This window comes from Aulonocara stuartgranti (assembly GCF_965226115.1).
Source record: "Aulonocara stuartgranti genome assembly, chromosome: 3".
NCBI lineage: Eukaryota > Metazoa > Chordata > Actinopteri > Cichliformes > Cichlidae > Aulonocara > Aulonocara stuartgranti.
Genome location: NC_138941.1, coordinates 16,636,908 through 16,662,671, shown reverse-complemented (window position 1 = coordinate 16,662,671; position 25,764 = coordinate 16,636,908). Strand labels below are relative to the sequence as shown.

The following is a 25,764-nucleotide window of genomic DNA, read 5'->3' as shown; positions in this document are numbered from 1 at the left end:
AGGACAGTCCCCTGTGGTGCCCCCTGTGTTGCTGATCACCTTGTCAGACACACACTGTGGGAGACGTACATATTGTTCTTAATGGATGGTCGTCAGAATTTACACCCTTTTATGGTCCTCGGGACCCAAAATGGTCCCCATCCAAAAGGTGATATAGCAATGGATTTTATGAATTTTTTTTCACATCAGATCTTTTAAACAACTTTAGACCTATCCACTGATATAAAGTTTTTCATAATTTTTTTAATAATTTTTAGGTTTTTATGGCTTTATTGTCATAAAAACCCCTGTTTTTTTGGGGGTAAAAAATCATAATATGCAATATTTTTAAAAAATGAGTTGCAAATGGAACTACTTGGCATGAGGTTATTAGAGCCTTGGATAGGTAAAAAATTCATAACAGAATTGATTTGGATACTTTATTATTTTTGGAGCAATAAGAGTTTTTCAAATTTACACCCTTTTATGGTCCTCGGGACCCAAAATGGTCCCCATCCAAAAGGTGATATAGCAATGGATTTTATGAATTTTTTTTCATTTTTTTTCACATCAGATCTTTTAAACAACTTCAGACCTATCCACTGATATAAAGTTTTTCATAATTTTCTTTATATTTTTTAGGTTTTTATGGCTTTATTGTCATAAAGACCCCTGTTTATTTTTTATTTATTTTTTTTTTTTTGGGGGGGAAACCCGTAATATATATTATAAATATATTCTCAATCACATTCACACCACTCTCTTATATCAGTTCCACTACATCGAGACTATTTTATGGTGGTCAGCTGTTTTATTGTCATGCATTTTGCATAATAAGATAACCATGTCCTGCATTCAAAACCACTGAAAATGTCTATGGTGGTGCTGTACCTAATATTGTGCTCATTGGATCCAAAACATATTTTTCCTTTATTTTGAAGCCTGAGGCTTAGATCCATTAGGTATTCACGAGAAAAAAATTATCACATGTCAGGATTACAGTATATCGAAAATATGTGATTATAATGGGAGTCAATGGGACCCAAAATGGTACGAGGACCACAGATGGTAACACTTATGTGAATCTCCTTTACTATACACAACACCATAGAGGGGATCAATGAATTTTAAAAATAATGCTAAAATGCACATCCTAGCCAAGTTTCATGCAACTAGTCTTTAAAATGACTGATATATTGAGAATCAAAAATCCAAGGGGACCCAAAAGGGTCCCTTTTTTGACTATGACCATCTGAGGGTTTTAAATGTTCTTATATCGAATATGAATGTTAATATTATTTCATATGCTGTAAAAACACAATTACAGTCTAAACAAATTATACTGTACACAATTACAGTGTTATACCATAAACCACATTTGCAGTACAGTGATACTATAAAACTTAATCACGGTAAGTCTTTCTAACTGTAAACCACATTTACAGTAAAGCTGTTGTTATACTGTAATATATGTTTACAGTAAAGTGGTTGAACTGTAAAACATCACAACAGTAAAGATACTGTAGATCAGTAATTCCAGTAACTTACTGGCAATAGTGAGGCCCCCCCGTGTGGTTCTGGGATCTTTGCTCACCGTTCTCATGATCATTTTGACCCCACGGTCAAAAGACCATCAGTGGTCTTGTATGTCTTCCATTTTCTGATGATTGCTCCCACAGTTGATTTTTTTCACACCAAGCTGCTTGCCTATTGTAGATTCACTCTTCCCAGTCTGGTGTAGGTCTACAATACTTTTCCTGGTGTCCTTCGAAAGCTCTTTGGTCTTGGTCATGGCGGAGTTTGGAGTCGTCCCCGACCTGCAGTTCCAACCTTCCCGACCTGCAGTTCCAACCTTCCCGACCTGTAGTTCCAACGTTCCCGACCTGCAGTTCCAACGTTCCCGACCTGCAGTATGTTAGTTTCTATGTGCAATATTAGTTCTTGTCAATCCTTGTCACTACTGTATGTGTTGACATTGCAATCACCATTTGTCAAATAAAACAAAAGAAATACACAAAGGGGTTACCGCGTATCAGCTTGACTGTGTCATCGGCTATGTGTGAGTACGTGTGCTGTGTAATACCAAAACGTTCACAGACTCGGTTTATAGTACGTACAAGACAAACTTTATTTGGTTTCATGTACAGTCTGGGGTAGTAACAACAGATGTGATCTTTCCGTGACCAACAGTGTACAATTATGTTCGGGAGATCACATTGACAAAATGGAGACATTCACTCAAACACAACCACCGTTCTGACTCCAGGGCTCTCCTGATCGGTGCTAGTACCAACGTGCACCCACACAGGTCCGTTAAGGTGAACCATGCCTGTTGCCGTTATGAAGACAGATGCATCTCCTCTGCATATCGTCAGCCCCCCACGGACCTGATCGGGGCTTCCCGCCCTGCGCGTCTTCACATTAGCTGGAGGTTGAAACCATTGTTTGCTCACAGGGTTAAGAGAAAACCAAAACTTGTCATATTGTAAATCCGGGGCGATGGGGCGTATGTAAAAGTCCACTATCATGGAGCCATCTACCTCATTGTTCACCCCAGTCTGTGGTTCGAGTTTCGTGTACCCAGGCCTTTCCATCACCTCTAGTTCTTCGGCCACCAATCTACCATTCGGTTCTATGAAGTTAGAGGCGATAATGCATACGCCGTGGTCGCGCCGATCGGGGTCCGCGCCGGCAGTGTAGACGACACAGGAGCGTTCGTCCTTGTTAAGGTGCACTCGCAGTTCATCACGTTTAGCTGGGCCTTTTGCAAGCGAGTCCAGGTTGTCGTTCACCACAACGTCGCCTTTTGCCGTAATGTGGTACGTGTCTCCCAAACGCACACTCCCACTGCATGTGGACACTACAATGTCGGTCGGCAATGAGGTGAGGTCACACCCGAGTGAACATGGGTAGGCTTCCGATTTACAGAGGTCGAGGTGGATTCCAAGCTCCACGCGTCCCTTGACGTTAATGTCATCTATAGGAGTATTGCAACCCGTACCTCTCGGGCATACTTTAACGAGGAACACATCACCATCGTATGTCTTGACAGGTACCGCGACCTTCGTGCCCATGGTTTCAGAACAATAGCAGCACTCACACAAGTCAGCAGCTGGCTTTATATTCTTCATCGGCAACACGGCTGTGGGTCGGCGAGAACCGTGTTGTGGGTCGGCGAGGACCGTGCTGTGGGTCGGCGAGGACCAGATTTGCTGTGTGTGTGTGTGTGTGTGTGTGTGTGTGTGTGTGTGTAACATTGGCATTTACTCAGATCCAAGGCAGGCCAAATGTCTGTGATACAACCTACACGCAAAGGACACACATTCACAATATACGGGTACACACGTCTGTTTTATTTCCAAGTGTTTCAGACTTTACAGCGTTTGCAGACCCAGTATCCATCATCCCTGCATTTGGCACAGGTGAATTTCTGACATGTTCTCTTGCACCTGCATGACACAATGGAAGATCTGTGCTGAGAGTCGAGGAAGGTGTGAATGTGTGTCTTTTATATGTACAGGTCAGTCGATGTGTGGCATATAGATACGGCAGGCATTTCTGAAAGTTTTAACACAGAGGTTTGGCCTGCCTTGGATCTGAGCAACTCCGAGTGAGCAAATGTAAATGTGCCAGGCCTCAAGGATAATGGGTGGTTTGCACAACAAAAAACCGGAGGAGAAACAAGCTGACGACCTGTGAAAATCTCAGCATGGGTGATTAACACTTCGGGACTTGCACCAGAAAATAAAAAAGCCAGTAATTCTAGGGGGTGTTGGGTTTAGGGAAGTTACGCAAATTTGCGCAGGTTAGTAAACCTAGTGTTGAAGCAGACCGTGTAATTGATTGTGATTTTTTTCTCGAATATACACACAGGAGACCGCTTCGTCCAGTTCACACCAGTTCACACCAGTTCAAGCACAGGATTCCGCTTCAGTTCCGTTCAACACACAGGTAAGAGTGTTACCTTTCCCACGTTGTCAATCCGTAATGCAGCCAACACGTCTCTCCAGTTGTAATAGAATGTAGGTTTGAAGCAGCACGCCGTGCCTTTAAAGCACACTGTGTAATTGTGATATTCTCCAATGTCGACTTGTGGTATTCCAAGGTCAGGTGACAACTTTATGTTGAAATAGTACACGGGTCCAGCTGGCGGTGGCTCTAGGTACAGTGATTCTGAGCTCAGCATGCGTGACACAGAGCTAGACTGGTTGAACAGCAAACACAATATGCAAGCCGTAGGGCTTGCTCCATATGTGTTCGCGGTGTCGTTGTCACACCTCGCGACGTCGGCGTACGCTTGAGGTGATATCAACGCTCTCAGCGGCCGGCGTTTGCCGTCGGCTGCGCTGACCAGCATGCCTTTGCAGTTATGTGCGTTTGAACAAAATGGCAAACGTTGATCGTTTAACATTTGCAGTAACAGGTCTCTATTGTACGTGTGTCGAACGAGGGCTCTACCCGGTATAGCTCTCTCTGCGAGAGACGCCATCAGGGGCTTGGGGTTCTTAGCCAGCAGTTCCATTATGGTCAGCACCGGAGTGCAGCTTGTGCACAGAGCCGATCCCTGAGTGGAATCACACGCACACGGCTCGGACGCGGCGTGCGTGTCATGAAACAATACTTTGATGTCAGATGGAGAAATGTGTCTGCTTTGCGACACTTTGCGCAGTACACGATGTCTGATCTCCTGTCTATAACGGTCCACTTTGCTCACGTCGCAAACGCGCCGTGTGTCATCCGCCGGGCAGTCCGCCGCAGATCTCGTCTTTGGCCACAACGTGCACATTTCACGACGCTTGCCGCGTGTAGTCTCTCGTGAACATTTGACACAAGGCTCGCCCGCGCTACGCCCGGCCGAGCATCCGGCACAGAGCCAAAGACAGCACACTTTTTCCACAGCATCCTGAAAGGTCGAGCATATCCCGCACACAAAGCGCGACATGACCTCACACGACGTGAAGTGCGGCTGACTTAAGTACCATGTAGGATTGCCTCCTAAACACATGCTGCAAACTCTCACGTTGCAGGGACACCGAAGCTTGACGCCTGCTCTGTGTCTGTCTTTGCTGCTTTTCACCAAGGTCACCCGACACACTAGGCACTTCGAGTCATTGCTGTTGTGTTTTTTGTGTCCGGGTTTACCCAGTCGGCCGCTCCGCGTGTCTTTGTAGCTCGTCGTAGATACGCGCCTGTACAGGTTCGTAGCTTTGCACACAGACCTGACCAGAGCGTCTTTGCGTTTCGTCTCGCAATCTCTCAGCAGCTCTTCTGGAACCCGAGTCGCGGACAACGAAGCGTTTTCGATGGCGAACCGAGGGCTTTGCTGTGCTCTATTCAAAGCACTGTCGCTGGAGCCCATGCCTGTGATAGATGACATGGTCTACGTCCCCGGGGCGGAAGGCTTCCGTCTGACTGAAATGATGTCGGCGGCCCCGTGTTCAGATCACAGGTTCAACTTTGCTCACAGCGTACACGTACTGCTGCAGCGGACCTCCGGTTCGGCAAAGGTACGCTGTCCTTGTGATCAGCGTACAGACGGCAAAGCCGGTGATATAGTGCGACGAGTCGATCACGTGAGACACGACCGGGTCTCCGCGAGAGCAGCAGCATATCGAGCGCGATCCGGAGGCAGGCCGCTGTGGGCCTTCGAGATGAGCCAAGTCGTCACAGCGTACAGATGGATATTGAACCATCGCAGCACGGACTACACCAAGTGTTGCGACGCTGTGGTTGTGTATCAGATACAGAGATCCAAGTGGCTGCCTCCGGGGCTTTACGTGTACAGAAGAAGGCCTACGCACTTTGGCTGCACAGTGGACAGACCCGTAGCTGTGATTGAACAATTCAACCTTAACCGAACAGCCGTCGACCCCGAGCTGCCGAACGCCATAACGATTGACATGTTCCCGGGCTGCGATAACTACAGCGCCATGTACATTGTGACGCGCAAACAGAGTAGGCTCACGCCCGAGTACGGCAATAGGATATTCGGAGAGGCCGCAGCGTTGGGTATCGTGGAGTCGGTGCATCCACCCGGATACATGTCAGCCTCCGAGCGTTACGAAGTGGCCATCAGGACAGAGAGGATGTATGTGTTAGACCTACGGTGGAAGGCGTTCGACACCAGAACGAGATGCGTCCACGCCATACCCAGGATCAAAGGCATGAAAGCCATCTTATGGTCTAACCACAACGGCGATGTACAGAACACAGAATGCAAAGTGTTGAGTTGGCTCTTTGGCCACTCCAACGAATTGCCCTCGGACGTGCAGATGGTAGACTACACTGCCGAAACTCTCGGAGTCCGGTATATACTAGTGGACATGGACACATTCACCGGCGTTTTACCGCAGCCTCCTCGCGCCGGCATGTCGTTTTTCACACACACACATTTCACCGGCGATTTAGCCACAGCTACGGCCGCAATCGGCCACGTTACGGGCCCTAGAAGCAGGATGGGCTCGCCTTGTCAAGGTAAACCGCTCGACGTCTGGTACACGTTACCCTCAATGGGTTCGTGCCATCCAACGCCTTACACTTGTGGCGATAGATACGCAGATGTGAACATAACAGATGAGATGAAGGCAGACTTGATCGAATGGACACTCAAAACAGACGCCGCTGACTGTCAAGGCCTTGCCGTTCAGCACACACTGTATTACCACTGGGAGACCGCTCAGTACAAGATGATGTTGTGTCACACTGTACCAGACGCAGACACTTCGCTTAACATGTTCAGGCTTTGATCGTCGTATTGTGCGATACTCTAAGCTGTCTCCTTCGTTTGGAAATTTGTGTGTGTGTGTGTGTGTGTGTGTGTGAATAAATTGCCACTGCTGGGGCTACCATCAGACAAAGACTGAGGTAGTACACCATCAGGCAAAGACTGGGGTAGCACTATACACTATTTATAAAGCACACTATCATCTAGTCCATACTGTTTCACGCTTTGTATTTCAGGACAGTGTCATGGCTCAACAGGATTATGGTGTTACAGAGTGGAAGCGCATTGCCAAAGCGCTGCATTCTGGAGCCTTGCACAACGACATGACTTTCGAAACGACCCAAGACGCTCTCAACCATCTGTACTATTACCAGGAGTCATACATCGCCGCGGTCAGCGGCCATGACCATGGACAGTATCGTGATTTCTGCTACATTCATAAAGACAAACCGTGTCGCACTCATCAATGTCAACTTAAATTGAGTGTGTTTTTTCCCGGGGTAGCCACTGACAATCGATGCGCATTGTGCAATGGCGTGACAATGGCCCCGACCGCCGACGGAACCGTCGCCTACGGGATCGAGAACAGAAGACCGTGGTGTGAGATGTCGGATTTGGAACAGTTGTCTCTGAAACACTTGGAACACTTAGCTGTGTACCACACGCCATATTTTGTGATGTTGTTTCTGGGGTCAGTGAAGAACAAACGACACGTGTTACACAGCGATCAGGCGAGCAGGCAGGAACTGGTGCTTGTCATCTACAGCAAGTACGGGCACGGAGAGACGCCATTGACCTTTCACGATAGACAGAATAAGGATATCACTTTCCTAAAGCTGTGCTGGAGATACACGAACCGACAAAGCTCTAAGGTACTGAATCTCAAGATCCCTTATTATCTTGAAATGCCCAACACCACAACCCACGGCACGTGGAACCCTGTACACGACAAATTTGCAGATAGAACACCGGAGCCCCTCTACTCGTTTGTCAAGAGTGCGTGCATATGCCGCGACGTGTGGTGCGAGGACGACGCGTACAACGCTCCGCTATGTTCGTCTCCGACATTACAAAGCGTCGCACGTGCAAACGACAACTCTGTCGTGTATTTGCTACAGACACCCGTGCCTAAGCTTCACATCAATACAGTCTTGGACGCCACTGTGACAACGTACAACACCAGAGATTGGGAGTCCTTAGGTATGTCGCTGCCGTGTTGCAAACCGCTCGCCCCCAGGCTGGACTCGCTGGTGTTGGAGGAGTCTGTGGACTGCACCGTGCTGTCGCTGCGTGCAATTGTATCACTACACGAGATCTGGATTCCTCTCGAGTCGTGGCTGTCGCCGGAACACTGTAACGACAATCCCATTCTACCCGTGACCAGGCACAGGGTTGCCGCGGGCGTGTTGGGCTGCTTCAGAGATATCTACGAGAAAAACACAGTGCCTCCCAGGCAACTGTATGCTACCCACCGAGACTTGATCAAGACGTTGCTAGTGAACACGCGCACGTGGGACGTCGTGTCTCTATTACCCTATGTCTGTATGAATAAGATGTACAGGGCAGTAAACAGTGCGGCGGACGAGACGAGCCTGAGGAAGGCCTGTTGTGGGATAATGGTGCAGATATTGCTACCCCTCACCGGTGATGTCGAGAGTGCAGTGGACAGTTGGTGGAGTAGTGACGCGTCGGACAGTGCCGATACTATCGAGTCGCAGTTCTTACTCTTGTGCAAAGAAGGCTTCCGTGATCTGAGCACTTGGGACGCGTTACAACCCGAATCGTTTGGCGTCCGATGCATGTCGATAGTGGACGGCGGCTATGTCTGGCTGGGCGACAGCGTGACGGACGACAGCGTTATGAGAGATCGGCTGTCGGAGATCGGCCTGACCGAACCTGTCCGCGTCACCGTCATCGAGATACCACCGAAGCAAACCGTGCCATCTGAAGGATCTCTCACCGCGCCGATCCACAGGCCTGGCACAAGAGTGCTAGAATGTTTCAGAGGACTGGCAAGTGCACTCACAGTGAATGCTATGTGTGTGTCTATGCCCAACGACATGATAATACGCCGACATGAATTCCGTCGTAGCCAAGCTAGTAATAATGCCTACCACGGACCCGGTAAGAGGCCCTTGGCTCCTGACAGCGGCAGCGATCCGCAGGACAACGGCAGCGCTCGACCTAAAATGTCTTATGTTGAAACGCACACCGATGAGCCCATCATCATAGAGCTAATGAACTTTCCCCATAACAACGACACCCACAACATCACATTTCCAAGTATAGGGGACAACGTTGTCCCGAGCGAGCCATGCCATTCCATCAGCTTTTCATTCGACAGCCGCTTGTTCGACACTGGGACCTCGCTGGCGGACGTCGATGATTTAAACGCTGGATATCCGCTGATGGCACACATCGAGGATCTCGATACTATAGACGCTTCCACGCTGATGCTGCACAACGCCACAAATCATTCCTACGACATCGTTGCTCCAATGCTGAACATGGAGGTAGACGGCGAGGAGGTAGACGCCGAGGAGGTAGACAGCGAGGAGGTAGACGGCGAGGAGGTAGACCCCTACGATGTAACCTCTTTTGATGTCAACACCATGATCTCGAGCTTGTTTCCCAATGTAGCGGCCGACAAAATGCATGTTAGAAATGGCGAAGACTGTGACATATTGGCTTTGAGTAACACAGACAAACGCAAGAAGCAAACGGTGGCGCCACAGTGTGAGCAGATGGGTGGTTGCGATGACACGCCAGCGGGTCCGAGTCATGGAGACGACCAGCCAACCCAGGCCGTACATGACGTCCGACTCGAGAGCCCTGTGAGCGGTGACAGTGCACGGCGCGCCCAAAGAAATCCACTGCCGACAGACGACGCATCGGCGATCGAACTACCTGACAGTGTCCTGTACCCAAGCGAATACACATCGGACGAGCCAGAAGTACTGCGTGCTACAACCGAAGCCGATCTGAGGTTCTTAGATAAAGTGCCAAAATGGAGGTCTAACGGAGTGCAGTACAGTCACCTGAACGATGCACGCTACGGGACGACGCACTCGCCCTACTTCACAATGGCTTTCACGACAGCCTTCGAGATCCAGAAACACAAAGGCTATGCCACTAAGCTAATGCTAAGGAAAACCCCCGACACGCCTCAAACCAACCCCACCGTGGGCTTAGAGAAAGTCGTTTGCACGCACGGTTGCGATGCCAACGCTCAGCAGGCGTCCGATGTTTACAGAACAGCTGTCGAGGATATCAACTCGAACTACATTATGGGCATATACGTATGTTCTAGACTGACGAGAAAATTTACCCGTCCGAAGGAAGTCACCTACACACGATCGGATATACCATCGGTGACAATAAACTGCAAGACGGGCGCTAGGGTATACTACGCAGTAGATCTATCGAAGCCACCCGAGCGGGGGTTTCGCTACGTGTGTCTACACGTCAACGAATTCCCGATCGGCATGAGAATAGATTCCATTCTCGACATCAAGAGCACAGAAGCCTTGTACTTGGGCCACGTACTGACTACACAGAACGTCGCCGGGCTTTTGATCCACAGGATTTTCTCCGAAGACGCAGAGTTATTGGAGACTGTACTGGACATGCACACGCGGTTGCAGATACACCCGTTTGTGGCAAGGACATTCGCCTTGCACCTCATGAAGATGCCCTTCACGGACACAGGCGTCACCGGGGCCTTTGTCGGGGAGCATGTGGGCGAATGGAATTTAGGGAGTCCAGACGGATTGGCAAATATGACCGACAGCCAAAAGTGTACGCTGGCGTACCACGTCACCACTTGTCTTATCAAAGCACAAATCCTCACAATGAGTATACTCGGGTTTCCCCTGTTGAGACTACACCCTGGTAGGATATGGAGAGACGGCGCGCGCTTCAAAGTGGATTTGCTGGCATGTCTGCTCGATCACATCACGTCCAAACTGATTTCGCAGGTCTGCGTGCGCAAGAACGCGAAAGAGGACTTTGACAGTCCCATTGCGCCAGTGCCGGGTGGTGTGCGTGCCATCACCGACACGCTCAGAACGTTAGACCTCGACCGATTTGTACCTCAGTGGGAAAACCTGCCCGACGATTACGAAAACGACGTTCCCGATGGCGACATAGAGGTTTTCTATAGTATGTATGAGCAGTTAACACAGCAAGACGTGCGGGACGTGCACATATTGTCTCTCCTGGGTGAATGCGAAACATATCAGCCTTTCACTGTACCGACGGCAAACTGCCGGTCTGCACCGTTTGCGCCGTTTCATGTGCAAATACACAATCAGTACGTCAAGTGGAACAAGGTCATAATAGTCGAACCGGTACAGGCAGCGGACGCTCTGCCACTGCCTACGTTGATCCCACAACGTTCATCGAAAAATAAACAACATTCTTCTTTGACCACACGGCGTCGTTCTTCGACCACAACGAGGATTCCTGCACGTGAGCCCAACGAAACCGCTCCTGCTCAAAGACAGCTTCCTGCGCCAAGACCATCCAAAAGCAGAGCCCCCCGCAGGTCAATTTCTACACCGACCCCAGCCGTGTCACAAGCACGAGCATCCCGCCAGAGAGCAGATGCCGTGTCACTACCACGAACACCACCTTCCCTCGAAACAGAGCAACCTCCCCAACCCGCATCGCCCGTCCCTGACACTGAGCGCAATCATAGCTACGTGTACGCATTGAACTGCGGTGTTGACTATATGAACACACGTCACAGTGTTTATTACGACTGATTTGTCTCCCTGTTCACTTTGACCAGTACATGTATATATGAATGCCAATTTATGCGCGTGCACGCCTGTGTGTTTGCTTTAATGCTTTAATGAGTGCCTCACAGTGTTTATTACGACTGATTTGTCTCCCTGTTCACTTTGACCAGTACATGTATATGCCAATTTATGCGCGTGCACGCCTGTGTGTTTGCTTTAATGCTTTAATGAGTGCCACAACTAGTCCCTGCTGCACTGGGTTTCATTTGCTATATATATATATATATATCCACAAGTGATTTTTATTCTTGTCAATGTGAAAATGAACATGTTCATCTCTGTACATAGGGCAAGGGTTCTTTATTATACACACACAGATTACATTTGCTGTATGTCTACGAGTGCTTGGTTTTTTTTTATTGTACATTCAAGGACCGCTCAGGGCATTGTTGCCCTAATAATAGGTTGGAAATGATTATTGTCAATGTGGAAATAAACATGTTCATCGCTGTACAGTGGGTATGAGTTCTTTGTTATGAACAGAGAGTTTTTCCCGTGGGCTAATAAGATGAAATGTACTTCTTCCACCGAAAGCCATCTCTCCGGTGTCATAAGCAGAGTGTGCAAAGCGTTTTCACCGTCGACTTTATTGTCATTAAGGTACACTGTAAATTCTCGGTTCTGCGCTCTTTGCGCAAAGATATGAGCCGCCGTTTTTCGTACCAATATATCTCGTGCCTCGAATGAACATTCTAGCCCCAGGTCCAATAACACCGAAGCGGTGTGAAATCCACAGTACCCGTCGCTTTTCACCGGTTTCACTGCAATGTCATTCAAGCGAAGATATTCCTTCAAGGTGTCACCCACGGGTATCGATCCCCGTGGTGTAGGTTGATCGCTGATGACACACCAACCGCGCTGGGTCAAATGCAACGCACCGTGGGGCCGGTTTACATAGTGCGGATTGAACACGTTGTATTCGCTTCCGTGCGCGATCACTTGGATGTTCAGCCCAAACATACCTCCGACTATAGCCGTTATAGGGACAAACTCACGCTCTCTGTCGCAGATTTCACGCAGTTGCACAATATCGTTGCACACCGAAAGCGTACTGTGTTGACTTGGGAGTCTTTTCACTATCAAATGTACCATAACTGCGAGCGTTTCTGGTGTCCTGGGCTCGCTAGTAGCATGGGACCGTTTAGTCGTGAGCACCCATAACGCTTGTATCAACCATGGATAAATGTTGTCGGCGTTCACGTCGTGGTGGTCCTTGGACCCCCGTACACTGTATGATGTCCGACCTATGTTTGTCATGCAGGGATTGTTTATCACGGGATCGTCATTTACTGTGTACTCCTCTTTGTTCGCAGGGGCCAGCTTCGCCAAGAACGCGTCCTCCTCGTCAAACCCCAGATTCTCGACGCTGTCGACCACAAGTCCCTTGCATACACAGTGTTGTCTTGGTACGACGCCCTGGGACACACTAAGGTTAGCTACACCCATTGTCAACATGTCCACCTCGACGTCAACATCGTGTTGACGTGTAGTCTCCTCACCGGTGGTTGTATTTGAATTTGTCGTCTCGTCGATCGGCTTGTCCGGTGTCGACACGAGACCCTCGTCGACTGATTCTGCAACATCCGTGAAAGTAGTGTCACCGTCCTCCAGTGTGCCACGGAGCGATTCTTCTGTGTCACCGTGGTCCGTACTACTACTGTACACGAATAGCGAATCGCACCACAAATCAAAGTCTCGGACGGTGCCGTCCACCAGCGACGTCGCCACGGGTCTAATTGTGTCTGCGCTCAGTTTGCCCTTAATGCTGCTGTGAAGACCGTACGCTATGTTACCCAGGTACTCGAACTTAGGCCCCGTAGTAGCATCGGCCTCGCGTCGACTGGCTCGACCGTGATGTTCGGCGAACCAACGGTCTCTGCTTTCTATAGCCATCTTCACGGTTGCCGGTAGCAGGGCCGTGCGACGTACGTAAGGCAGCTGTGTCAGCATCTCGGGCACGTAAAGCTGCACCAGTCTGAGGCGGGTGTGTTCGGCGAGCATGTCCCGAAACACCAAGCGCGTGGCCTTTGACATTTCCCCGCTCCTGTACTCCACGACTGAGTCGGCCGCGTCGGAAATGTCAAACGTGCGACACAGGCACTTGTCGGCGTCGGACCCCGACTGTAACAACTTGCTCCGTAACGTCGGGTGAGCGTATATAGCCGATAGATACACCATGAGATACCAAGCCGCGAAATATAACAGTCCTCCCGAAGTAACGCAGACCAAGTCGCACGCAAGAGCCGAGGCGACGGCCTGGCTAGACCGAGACAGCGCCGTGACCCCGCACGCGGCAAAGCTCAGCGCTAAAGTCGAGCTCAAGAGGCGATCGCACGAGCTATCGCCTCGACCTGCAAAGCAGGGCACGAGTCCGCGGTGAAGCGCTTCGACGATCGCCCCTCTGTCGCTCTCCGTCATCACCCCCAACGACACGAGATTCCCCAGTGGACCTAAGAAGTAAACGTCGTAGTGTTTGCGATCCACGTGCCAACACGGGCCTGCTGTCATGGGCAGGAACCGTTGCAGCGTGCGTTCGGGTAGGCCTCTCCAGCCCCTGGCCAACAGTTCAAGTAAGTACGCTGGGCTCGGGGCGACCGGAATGGCCAGCGCTCTAAATAACTGGTAACAAGCCCTGGTGGAATTCACAAACACGGGCCACAACTCCGTCGTGTAGCATTTTCTCCCAGGCGGCTCGAACGTCAGTTGATCTATCGCGTTTTCCGCGACTCTGGGGAAACACAACAGAATGGCTAAAGTCACGTCCTCCGGGTCTTGCGCTCTGGCTTCCATGGCAATCGGAGCCACGTCCATCACATCCACTGCAGTGGATATGTCGGCGTATAACTCTTCCGTTACCTTATCTGTGCGACGCGACAGCTTCTCGCCAGTGGAGTATCTAGCGTTTGCGCGTATTTTACTCTCGAGCTCGTGGTCGGGTTCGTATGCTTGACTGGACGACGGCGGCGGCGGCGGCAGCGGCGATTCGTCGGACATCTCGCGTGCTCTTGTAGATACGTGGTCATTTGCGAACATAACCACCAGGGCCTCTGCGTCCTGTTGCTCTCGAGGCTTGTACACATGGTATCCCACGGAATGCGCCACCGTAGCCAGGGCCCAGTTTTTTAAGTTTTCATCATCGGACCCGGGGCACTCTCCAAAGTTTATGCCGTACAGAATCCAACATAATTCTATCACGGCTTCGTTTCGCACAAGCCAATCGCCTTCTCCAGACGCTTCTACGGCGGCACACTCTATTAGAAACGCACAGGAGGCCAGAAGACGAGCTCTGCACAGTCGACACTTTACCTTCGCTATAGCAACCTCTGCTACGCGGACAGCATGCACAGCGGACCAAGGCGTGTAACCCGACAGTCTCATTGAGCGGAGCACGAGGCGTGTGATCGCCGTGTGCTCGTTGCCGCACGCGTCTCCACAATCACGCAGATGCGTGAACATCGGGCATCCTCTGGCGTCTTTGGCAACGCATTTGTAGTCGTAGAATTCTTGCGCCCAACCTAACTTGAGATCGTTGTTAGTGTCCAGTGTGTCCTTGCGTTCCTTCACCCAGCTCGATCGCAAGATCACATGCAGCACGGGAGCCAGCATGGCATCGCATGCGAACGCACCGAACAAATCCACGGCCCAGGATAAATTGTCAGTGTCCGCCAAGTAGTCGCGAATCAAGCCTAGCAATCCGTCGTCGTTCTTCTGCTCTATCACCATTCTGTTAAGCTCGGGCAGAGCGATGCATGCCAAATACGCGCCCCGTAGCCGTAGAATCGAACGCAAGCATTCCTCGGGCGATGACAACCAGGTGCCGTTGGGTGGTATGTCTTGTAGATGTATGTCCCCTTTCAATTCAACCACAGTGCTGTCCGCCACGTACCACACGGCCGTGGTGGATGACTTCGCCACTGCCTCACCAGAAGCGTGCTCGCTGATCCCCGCATCTACGTAGGGTACCATGGCTCCGGCTGTGGCTTGGTCCAACGACACGCATATCGCCCCACCTTTCCATTCGTAAAACCCTTGTCGTATCGGTTCTTTGCATACTTCACAATCCACATCATCATCATCATCATCCTCCTTTGGCCCTTTAGGTATATCCAACACCAAGTAGTCACACTGACTGTCCATGATATCGTTGCCTTAAACAATCACATATACAACAGAGGGGTTATTAGTACATGTCGGTAACGTGATCTCCAGTACCGCTCGCACTTCCACTCACAGGGCGCGTTTCCACTGCGGCATTTCGGTCAGTGGAATTGAACGCAACCCTGAGTTTTCACCAATTTGCGTATCTGACACACAAGCAAATGTCTCTCGTGTAACAGCGTCTTGGCAGAGAGCGATCCCACACCAACTAACGTGTCTAGTACAGCGAGGTCGCTCCGAACGTCCAAGTACAGGTCAGACGTGAGAATCCGAGGCGCATTGTTTCGCATCCAGGTCCAGTCTCTGTCGCATGTCTTCCAGCAGTACTTCGAGATCCTCTTTGTGAACACCCTGGTCCCGGGGAACGCGTGTCAATTTGAGGTTCAGAGCGTTCAGTTTCTCAGCGCAGTAATCAGCCACAGAGCGCGGCGCCAGGCGCTTCGACCTGTCGATTATGCGGCGTATGTACGCTCTGGCTTCACACCAGGGTTCTCCGTGTTCAACACCGGGTCTTCCCTCGGTGTAATTCAACAGTTCCATCACCGTGATGTCTTTGGACACCTTCGCGCACATTTCGCGCCAAACTTGTATGTATCGCACATACAGATCAGCGTATCTGTCTAATATCAACCTGAGCGCATCTGCGTCGTTGTAGCAGATGTTCAGGGCATCGTGTACCGCGGCGATGTCAGCCGTCGTAGACTCGCCGTAGGACTTTGGCGAGCAGGCAGCTCTCGTCGCGGATAAGCGTACCATTTCTCGAACTAGGTTATTGCGACCTAAGGCCGCCTGCACCATGTAGTACAGACGCTCATCGCTACAGTCTACTTTGAGCTCGGGGTATCTCTCCAAGACTTTCTTGAAACCCGCCATGAGTTCTGAAACGGTTTTCGTGTAGTTGTCTAACGTCCTCCTGTACTTTTCAGCCGATGATTTGCAGTGAGCATCGTAGGCCTTACACCGGTGGCACGCTACTTCGTCGTTTGACTTGCGCTCTCTGTGGTAGCTAGAGGTGTTATGTAAATCGGCTGGTGGCCACTTAGCAGGCTGCCACGCGATCTCAACGTCCCGATCCACACTTTTGTCCGGCTGATGATGCAGTTCGGATGGCGAGATGGTCATGGTTACGTCGCTGTCGCTGTCATCAAAATTGAGAAACGGTCCGCTTGCGTTTGGCTGCCCGTGTGATTCAGCTGAACTCATATCATCATCGTCATCATAATCATAATCACAATCATCACCAACATCAACATCATGAGCAGACCCTTGGTTGCTAAATGTCATAGACTCTTCGCATTCCGGCGATTGTCCGTCTGTTATTGACACTGCAGTTTCCTCAACCGCCAATTTGTATTTATGAAACACAGCATCAATTGCACTAGACAGCAAGGGTCGCAGCGACCCGGAGTAGTCGAAATCAGCATGTCGCTTCCAAAGAGAAGCGGAGACGCCAGGTTCGGTCATGATGGTAGCGATAACCTGCCGGAGGACAGGAAACACAACTCTGTGATCATTCACAACGGCAGACCCCACAAACGGCCGCCTCGTATGCATGATAAATACATAACGTATGTGTACACGTGCCTAAAGCGAGGCAAGCTACAGCTTGTCGACAAAGAGTTGTCACATTTGTTTGGACCAAATAACACCGTGTACCCTAAGCTAGATCCCATCTGGATGGCGAGGTTTCTAACTAGATGCAAAATATTTTACGATGACTATGTCAGCAAACACATACGCTCGTCTAGCTCCGTGCTCTCTAGCGACGGATTGCTGCTGTACGAAGCGAGAACGGCCCGCAGCACCCACACCGTGGCGGATGACCGCGGGCGCATTGTGCGACTTCACAACTTTGCAGATCCTTACGAAACCAGAGAATTATCGTGTGAAGAATGCGCTCGTTTTGAGGAGAGCACAGTCCTGTTTGACAATGCGGCGTTTGTGAAGCGTGCCGATCGAGCGGTTTTGTCTCTGGTCCTATGTGACGGCTCGCATCGGTCCCTTCACGAGCCGTCTGTCGGTATCTCGTGGGATGCGTATTTCACAGTGAAGGAAAAAGACATACGTGGATTGGAAATGGATTCTGAGTTCGTGTACACCGCAGACGGCGTGTGTCTGTATATGATGGTGGCCTCGTGGAACACGTCGGTGTGTTTGGTGTTTGACAGCTCTTGTCGAACCGATACAATTCGGACACTGTGCGCTTTGGCCCTAGGCGATCCGGAGCTCGGGAGCGCTTTCACGCTGCGGTGCAACATACCAGAAGGAGTACGAGATTTGGACCTGAGAAGCATACAACCGTTGCGGGCTGCCGACAACACCCTAGTTAAGCCAAACATAGGGCACGTCGATCAATGTCGGCGTGGGGATGCGTCGAGTGTACAGAGAGGCCTTATGTGTTTAGAGGAAATGGTCAGGGTGCCGGCGGGATTCTCGATCGTAGCCGAAAACGAGCTAGTTGTAGTGTTGAGACACATACTACGAGACGCTGTCATCGTCGTGCCCAAGGACACTTGTTTGGAAACGAACCGGACCGCAGACTGCCCTGATTCTGTCGTACCCGAGGGTTGTGTAACGGAATGGTTTTCGTGTAATTACTCTTCGTTTGTGATACGCAGAGGAGTCACGGGCGTGCCTCCGCTTGCTATATCCACTGCGCAGATGAGCGGTGACGCTCCCACGTGTACCAACGGCACATCGGCTAAAGTGGCAACGCTACGCGTGTTCCCAGCTACACCTTCCAATCGTGTAGCACCAACAACACGCCGTGGGTTTCGCGGTTATGCGTTTGACCACGCGGTGTGCCTGTTGCCAGGCTCTATGTCAATTGTAACCCAGAAACGATTGGAGATTCCCAGTTGCATTGCTATCATGTATTCAATTCTTGCGTTCAGAGGCCTGACTCTGAACGACAACACAGAGTTGTCAAACACTCCGACTGGTCTTCTCTTTGCCTGGAATGTAGAGTTAGACGAAGCTAAAGTTATCACGGCGACTTATCTGTCGTTATCCGACTCGTTTGTCCTGCCTACCGACAGTACGTTTGAACTAAGGGTGGAATCGCACGGGAGCTTGATGAAACTACGCAAGATGCTATCCGCTAACCCCAGGCCTTTGGTTTCGACCGTGAGACTGCATGTGCCGGGTACCGAAAGACCAATGGCACCTGACATAGAGCAAGGTTTGCTCGACGCACAAGAAGCACTGTACTTTGAAGGCAAAGAAAACGGAGACGCTACTACTACTACTACTACTACTACTACTACTACTACTACTGCTACTGCTGCCGCTATAACGGCCGAACACGCTCAGGGGGCAACGGATCGCGATGAGGACAGAGCGTCGGATCGCGTTCTGCCTTTGACAACAACAAAGCTGAGATTTGGATCGCACATGATTCCGACGGGACACTGTGTGTTATTTGGCCATGGTGTTGATGACAGCAAGTGCTTTGCACGTGTGACCGTTGGTGTACGCACATTGGGTCTTTTGAACGTAAAGATATTGAGAGCGTGTGGGGTGTTTCACAAGAAGCACGGGAGCGGGAGAGCTGTGCTCCACATACCTCGGACAAAGGGGGTCGTTCCAAGACCCAAATGGCTGGGTGAAGACACGGTGTTAAGCGACGACCTGTGTGTGATCGAACTCAACGGGAGTCGCGCCGACGGCCTACCGGCTCCGTTGATGGAGCAAACGGGTTTCTTCTTTCAACTAAATTATTCCCCGTCATCCCCGTACGAGCGGGCGCAACAGACCGCATCGGAATGCCCGGAGGTGACGATGTCCAGGATCGAACAAGCTATATGCAGCGACACCGCCAGAGGCTACGAGGAACAAAGACTCGTACGCCTATTCAAGTCTGCGCACGCGAAATACGAACAATGTCTATTTGACGTAGAGACGGAAGAATGCGACGATCCGTCGGCGTGTCGACGAGAGACGATGTCATGGATCGTGGCGGCTAAGAGACGAAAACCTCCGGGGGTGCGCGAGGAGAAAGCCGTCATAGGAGACGGTGAGTTTTTCCCTTTGATCCACGTCGCCGTGGACTCGGACCGCGACAGGATCGAGGAAGAGGAGCTGCTATCGTCTCCTCTAGCCGAATACAAACTCCACCTGTCCCGTAAGTCCCAACCGGGACGGCACGCGATGGCCCGAGCCGACAGATCCGTGGGCGAGTGCGGTTGCGCGTACGAGGCCTGTTTGGACGAGGCCGTGTTACTCGGACACTGCGTCAGGGTGACCGAAACGGCGGGCGCTAAAAGGAACTTCGACGTCAGTGCGTGTTTGACGTGTTTCTACAGATCGGTGCATCCCTGCGTGCCCGACATGAAAGTAGGGGACATCGTGCTCGATTACGAATTCGTGGTGCACGGTAGAGGCCGGCTTCATCCAGTGTATGCGCTTCTTAGTCATTTGGCTCAGAGTTGCAGGGTCAACTGCCTTCCCTCGTATAGACTGATAATCCTGAGTAGGCACAGGGGGGCGTCGGTATGGACCAGGGGCACGGACGAGACAAACTCTCGCATGTTGCGAGCCAACACGGTGGGCGCTTTCCTATGCGCCCAAGATCACAGATTGGCCACGCTACTCGCGAGATGTTGCAACCCGACGCCTTTGCTCTGCTCGGAATTCTACAACGGCTGCGGCCTATTGCCTCGCGGGGACGAAGAAGAGCTGCTTCGGGCAGCGTATTCCAGAACCCTAGGACCGGTGTTTGAATTTGAACAGGTCGACGCTTTCCCGGGGAAAGTCACCACTAGCTTGGGCGCGTGGCGTTTTCTGCGACTGACGACGAAATCCTCAGATGTCAAGCGGTTCCCGGGTATAACTGTTGTGGACGGCCACACCGTGGCGTTCGCCTCGGAGTCGCCGTTGTTCTACCTCAAAGGCGAGGGTCCTTTGGTGCAACACTTGGAATCGGTCGCGGTGATAGTGGACAGTAGCTCGCAGTACAGGACGGACGTACTGAGAAACGAGACACCCGACTGGCCAGATCCTACTGTCATACAAGACCCCATAAGACGTAGGCCTAAACACGCCGTCCTCGACGAGATGTTCATGCGGAACGGTTACAGGGACCCGTTGGAGGTATCTAGTGTGGAGCGAAGAGCGTGGTCTTCGCTCGTATGCGCGCAATGGACTTTTGTCAAGCGCCGCGACCGCGGCGGTGTGGAACGCGACTGGGAAAACGAGTATCCTGTATCTCAGAGCCTAGTCAGCGTAGGACCTAAGGACTCAGGTGTTGCTGCTATCAGATGGCTATGCGGAGCGCCACCTGAGCGTTTTTGCAACGGAGTGGCAGCGTTGCAATCCGAGGGAACCTGCGTGGGCTCATCGAGCCCAGACTCCCGTCTGTATTTCAACTGAGATACTTTGAAACAAAAAGACGGAATCTACGTGTTCGACCAAGACCACGTCGGGATTAGAGTGTCCGGCGGAACGCCGGCCGCAGCAGCAGGCGATCGACGCTCAGTGCCCTGGGCCTCGGCCTACATGCCCTTCTCACGCATTCTGGAACTGCTTGCGTTGCGGGATTGCGCTAAAGAAAGACTTTGTTGACAAGATATCGATGTCAGAACCCGAACATTGTTACGATACACTCGTTCAATGCGGCTACATGCCTCTGACCGTTTTGGTGAACATGAGATGGAAACGAGACGTGTTGGAGAAACACAACGCGGCGCTGGCGGAAGACCACGCCGTTCACATCGAAGACCTTAGGCGCGAGTACGAAGAATCGAGACAGTCGAGACGGAGGCGCAAACCTTCGACCGAGCGAATGAAAAACACCGTGAAGTGGAAAAGGCCGGTGTCGGCTGCCAAAACGCCTAGAAGACGGCCAAAGAAGAGGACGGGCCGATGCGGCCCGTGAGCCCCACGGATTTTGCCGTTGTGCATACCACCCCAATATGTGTACATACTGTGTGCATGTCTAAGGGTGGAATTGTTGTTTGTTGTACTGTATAACATGTATATGAACATGTATATGAATCTAATGGTGATGACAATAAAGACAACAAAGAAAGTAAAAGACACCAGTCTGTGTTCATGACACGATGCTTTATTTTTTTTTGGGTTTTTTTTGCTCACTCGCTCACACATCGGGTAAACATCATAACGTAACATGACATTACATAACATACGGCGTAAACTCTAACACGGCGTGTGTAGGTCGAGCATCCGACGCGTAACTGTCACTTTCTGTCCAACTCGCTCGCCCTCGTCCTCGTAGTATCCTCCGTAACACGGGCCTTTTCGTTTTCTCGACGAGAGCCTTTTGGTTTGCCGCTCGGTAGCACGGTCGGAGACGGATCCTTTCTCCGCGGTCTCCTCCGTGTGCTGTGAGCGTGGGTCGTTGCATTGTCCGCCATCTGCGAGGTCTCTGTCGTCCATCTCTTGCTGTAATACTGCGTTTGAAATGTACGTATCCAAGATCGCGCTGACCGCGGTAGGTAGCCTCTTTCGCTTGTCCGGGTTCGTCAGATGCACTCTCTTGGCGAACGCCGCGTCGTTGGCGTGACGATGCACGTGCGTGGATAAAGTGGACCACTGATTGTGCTTAGTTGTAGTTTTGTCAAAGAACATGATCACCAGATTTCTGTTGTCGAACATAGTACCCAATACACGATGCTTTAAATACGGGAAAAGGCAGAGGGAGACCATGGCCACCATCGTGTAGAACCCGGTGCGACTTGCGTGCTTGTCATTGTATTTGCCGGCCAGTTTTCTCATGAACCGGTTGATTTTACCTTCTTTGCAATCGAAGAGAGTCGACACGGCCACGGCGTTGCCGAACGCCGCGTCGCGAATTACGCTCAGATGTTCCCTCGAGCACCTCAGCGGAAAGGCAGACCTAAATGCTACCTCTTTGGCAAGGGACAGGGTAATGGCCATCCAGGGCGAGCACAACACTCCGATAGAGGTGCTGGTTGACCCTCTATCGTAATGTACATGGCGGTACTCGTCGGAAAACTCCCGGGTCAATAGCGTGGCGAAAAGCGCCACCGTCACCGGCAACGAAGCCGTCAAAATCATCTGGTTCAGGTCCGTGTTACGAGGCGGCGCTGTGTTCTGTCCGGACGTGTACTCCAGGCCTCCGTATCCCAATTCCAGGCTGAGGTCCCTGGACGGCATGTGGTACGAGGCTCTGAATTCCACTTGCGGTTTGCGGTACACCAGCAGTTGTTCGACGGGGCACTCTGGCGGAGGCAACCTCTTACGTTTCGTCCAGTCCACCATGTCGCGCACCAAGGTACACCCCGGGCCGGAGCACACGTGTCTACTACAGTGATCGTGACACACGTGTCCTAGGGCCTCGCTGCTGCTGAACGTGCATGCGTTTTCGACGCAATAGCTCACCCACTGGGGATCGTCTATTAACCCCATAGGTAGGAGATTCGCACCCGGATCCCTCGATCCCATCGCCGTCTTCTGTGTGTCTGCCCTTCTTTTCCTGTCCTTTTTTCCTCCTGTCTTGTGTCACGATTCCTCTGTGACCGTTGCATGCACGTTCGCCGCGATTGCGATGACGCGCAGTTGGTTCTGATCGCACTTTGTCCGTGTGTTTTTGTGCTTTCGTTACAGGCGAGTAGGGGCCAGAGCGCCGATCTGATCTTGGTAGACGAGGTGGGATTCGTCAGCTCCAAAGTGCTACTAGCCGTTCTCCCCAATATAGCGTTCAGGGGACGTAAACAAGTGCACATCACCAGTCACGTCAACAACACCCCTTGGTTGAATAAAGTAGCAGACATCCGAGGGGACGACGGGGAACCCGCCTATCACGTTGTATCGCAGAGCTTCAAATGTAAACACCACGCCAGGGACCCGGACTCCACCTGCGTTTGCATGGGAATCTACTGTCCACAGCACATTTCCGTAGACAGCCATCTGAAGCAACTGATGAACATAATTGTGCCTAGGGGCTTCGAGAGCGAGGTGACGGGTAGCAGCAGCACGTCCTCTTCGGACACCAAGAGCGACACGACTACTCCGTTCGAGGCTTGTATCATAAACAAGTTCCTATCCAGCAACTGCGTGGAGTTGGAACGCATGGTCCAGAGTAGCGTGGCCAGGGCCTACATATGCATGGACCCCACGTTCGGCGGAGGCTCCAAGTCCTGCGCCGGAGTGTGCTGCGCCGTGGAGCTAAGCGGCGGACAATTGGCGGTGAGTGCGGTCGTCTGCTGACAAGCCCGACACGAGCAGTTCGTCGAACACGTAGTCGTAATCCACCTTAGCCCATTGTTGTTGTCGTCGTCGCGAGTCTCCCTGTGTGTCGCCCTGAGGCAAGTCGTCCGCGTGGAGGTCTAGCAGTGTACAAATGTAAGCGGTCACCCTGGCCTCCGATTGTAACGTCAGCGAGGTTTCGGTATCCGCAGTAGAGCACGACACCATGTCCATCACCTGAGCCCACGTTCCGCACGTACACTCTAAACCTGCCAATCTCATCATCCACCCCGTGATGGCGGTGGAAATGATTACGTGCAGATCGCGTCGCCCCCGCTCTCCCTGACTTTGTAACACAGCCATGTATCTCAGAGCACCGCCGCGGATGCCTTCTACGGACGCGAAAGACGCCAATGTCATATTGTCGTAACTGAGAAAATTACATTGGGCTATGCAAACGTGCACGAACCGCTTAGGCACTCTGTTGCCCAACGCCAGGGTTATAACGTCCGACAGCGTACAAGGCACGGTGGGCCTGACGAGCTCCGCGGCGTGACGGTGCTGCGCCTTGTACGTAGACGCCAATTTGTCGATCACTAGGATCCTGGCAGGGGAGTACGAGACCAGTTGAGCATACATGGTCTTAAGTTGTCCCAAGTCCATGTTAGAGTAGAACGTCATGTTGCGGCGGTAGGCGGTGAACACGATCATGAATTCGTAGTGCGATATCACATAGTCCCACGGAGCAGCGAGCAACTGGCGGATGTCTCTTCTGCACATCTCACACGTATCGCAAAACATTGTGTGTCCGCAATCTACTCAGACCGACAATGATGTGTGTGTCGATGTCCTTTTCTTTTTTTTTCTTTGCCCTTACAGGTGGTGGGCTTAGAGGAGTTGGAAATAGCGGACCTGGATCAAGTGACTCGCGTGTACTCGGCTCTGCTGTGCGCTCACGTCAGGCTATTGAAGGTGCTCATGCCCAGAGTCATGTGGAAGGAAGTTCCTGTGGTTATAGTATTCGAACAAAACACGTACGTCAACGCACTCGTGGACGTGAAGAACCTGATGGAACAATCGCTGTTGGGTTCGGGGTCTTTGATCAAATTCTACAGCAAATGGTCTCACGTCAACAACAAATACATGCTCGGGAAACACGTCAGCGCCAAGACCAAACTCGACATGGTGCTCAGCGCGGTCTCCGGCATATGCAAGGGTGCGCTTTGTTACTGCGACACCGTGATGTCTCTAGGCTGGGCCGTGCTTTCCGAGGCCACGAAGAAGACCAACGCTGTAGAAATGACTATGGGCTACACCAAGGGTGCCGGTTCCAGCAACCGAATGGGTTCGACTATGAACGTGGGCATGTACAAGCGATCTCGCAGGGGTGGCAATCTCCCCACAGCTATCACCTCGAGCGTGCTGGAGTCGCACGATGTGATATCGTTACCGGATCACAGGTTGACGGACAAAATGCACGCGGAGCAGGGCAAGTTGCTACTGGGTAAACTGAGAGAGGAAATGTCCATGGTCACCATAACAAAATCACAGAAGGGCTTGGATGTCGTGAGCACGGGCGGCAAAAGGTCCGTGGACGGTCAGTACACCAGAGACGACATGATTTCAGCTTTCCTTTTGTTGTGTCACACCAGAGAAGAGTTACAACAAGGGGGCGAAATGGTCCGTGTGCAGGGCGAAGTGTATTACAGGTGAACGATAGACTGTGTGAACCTTTTGTTGTTGTAGAGTATAGGAACCACACTGCCTAATTCATATGTCACATCGAAATAAAACGCTCGTTGAGCACATCGGTCGGTCTTGTTGTGTGGTTTGTTTTTTTTTGTTTGTTTTTTTTTTTGCTTGTGTGTCTGACTGTAGGTCGGGGATCCGAACTACCCCAACCCCGAACTACCTAGGTCGGGGTTGGGGAGG

At 51.3% G+C, this 25,764-nt stretch overlaps 2 protein-coding genes and 1 long non-coding RNA gene across 3 annotated transcripts in view; 2 read left to right on the top strand and 1 right to left on the bottom strand.

The window, feature by feature from the left end:
- The window catches only part of LOC309702568 (uncharacterized protein), a 1,257,380-nt gene that overhangs the window by 857,784 nt on the left and 373,832 nt on the right, over positions 1-25,764 (bottom strand). The gene's annotated exons all lie outside the window — the stretch shown is intronic.
- Positions 1-25,764, top strand: part of LOC309702634 — a 213,922-nt gene that overhangs the window by 17,163 nt on the left and 170,995 nt on the right. The gene's annotated exons all lie outside the window — the stretch shown is intronic.
- On the top strand, positions 1,027-25,640 carry LOC309697432 (uncharacterized protein; the record flags this gene model as incomplete). The annotated part of the gene is made up of 6 exons (XM_082519313.1): positions 1,027-1,047; positions 1,696-1,889; positions 3,853-3,930; positions 12,819-12,936; positions 23,251-23,832; positions 24,712-25,640. The coding sequence occupies 6 exons, from the start codon at positions 1,027-1,029 to the stop codon at positions 25,543-25,545; spliced, it is 1,827 nt and encodes a 608-aa protein (XP_082375439.1). The 3' UTR covers positions 25,546-25,640.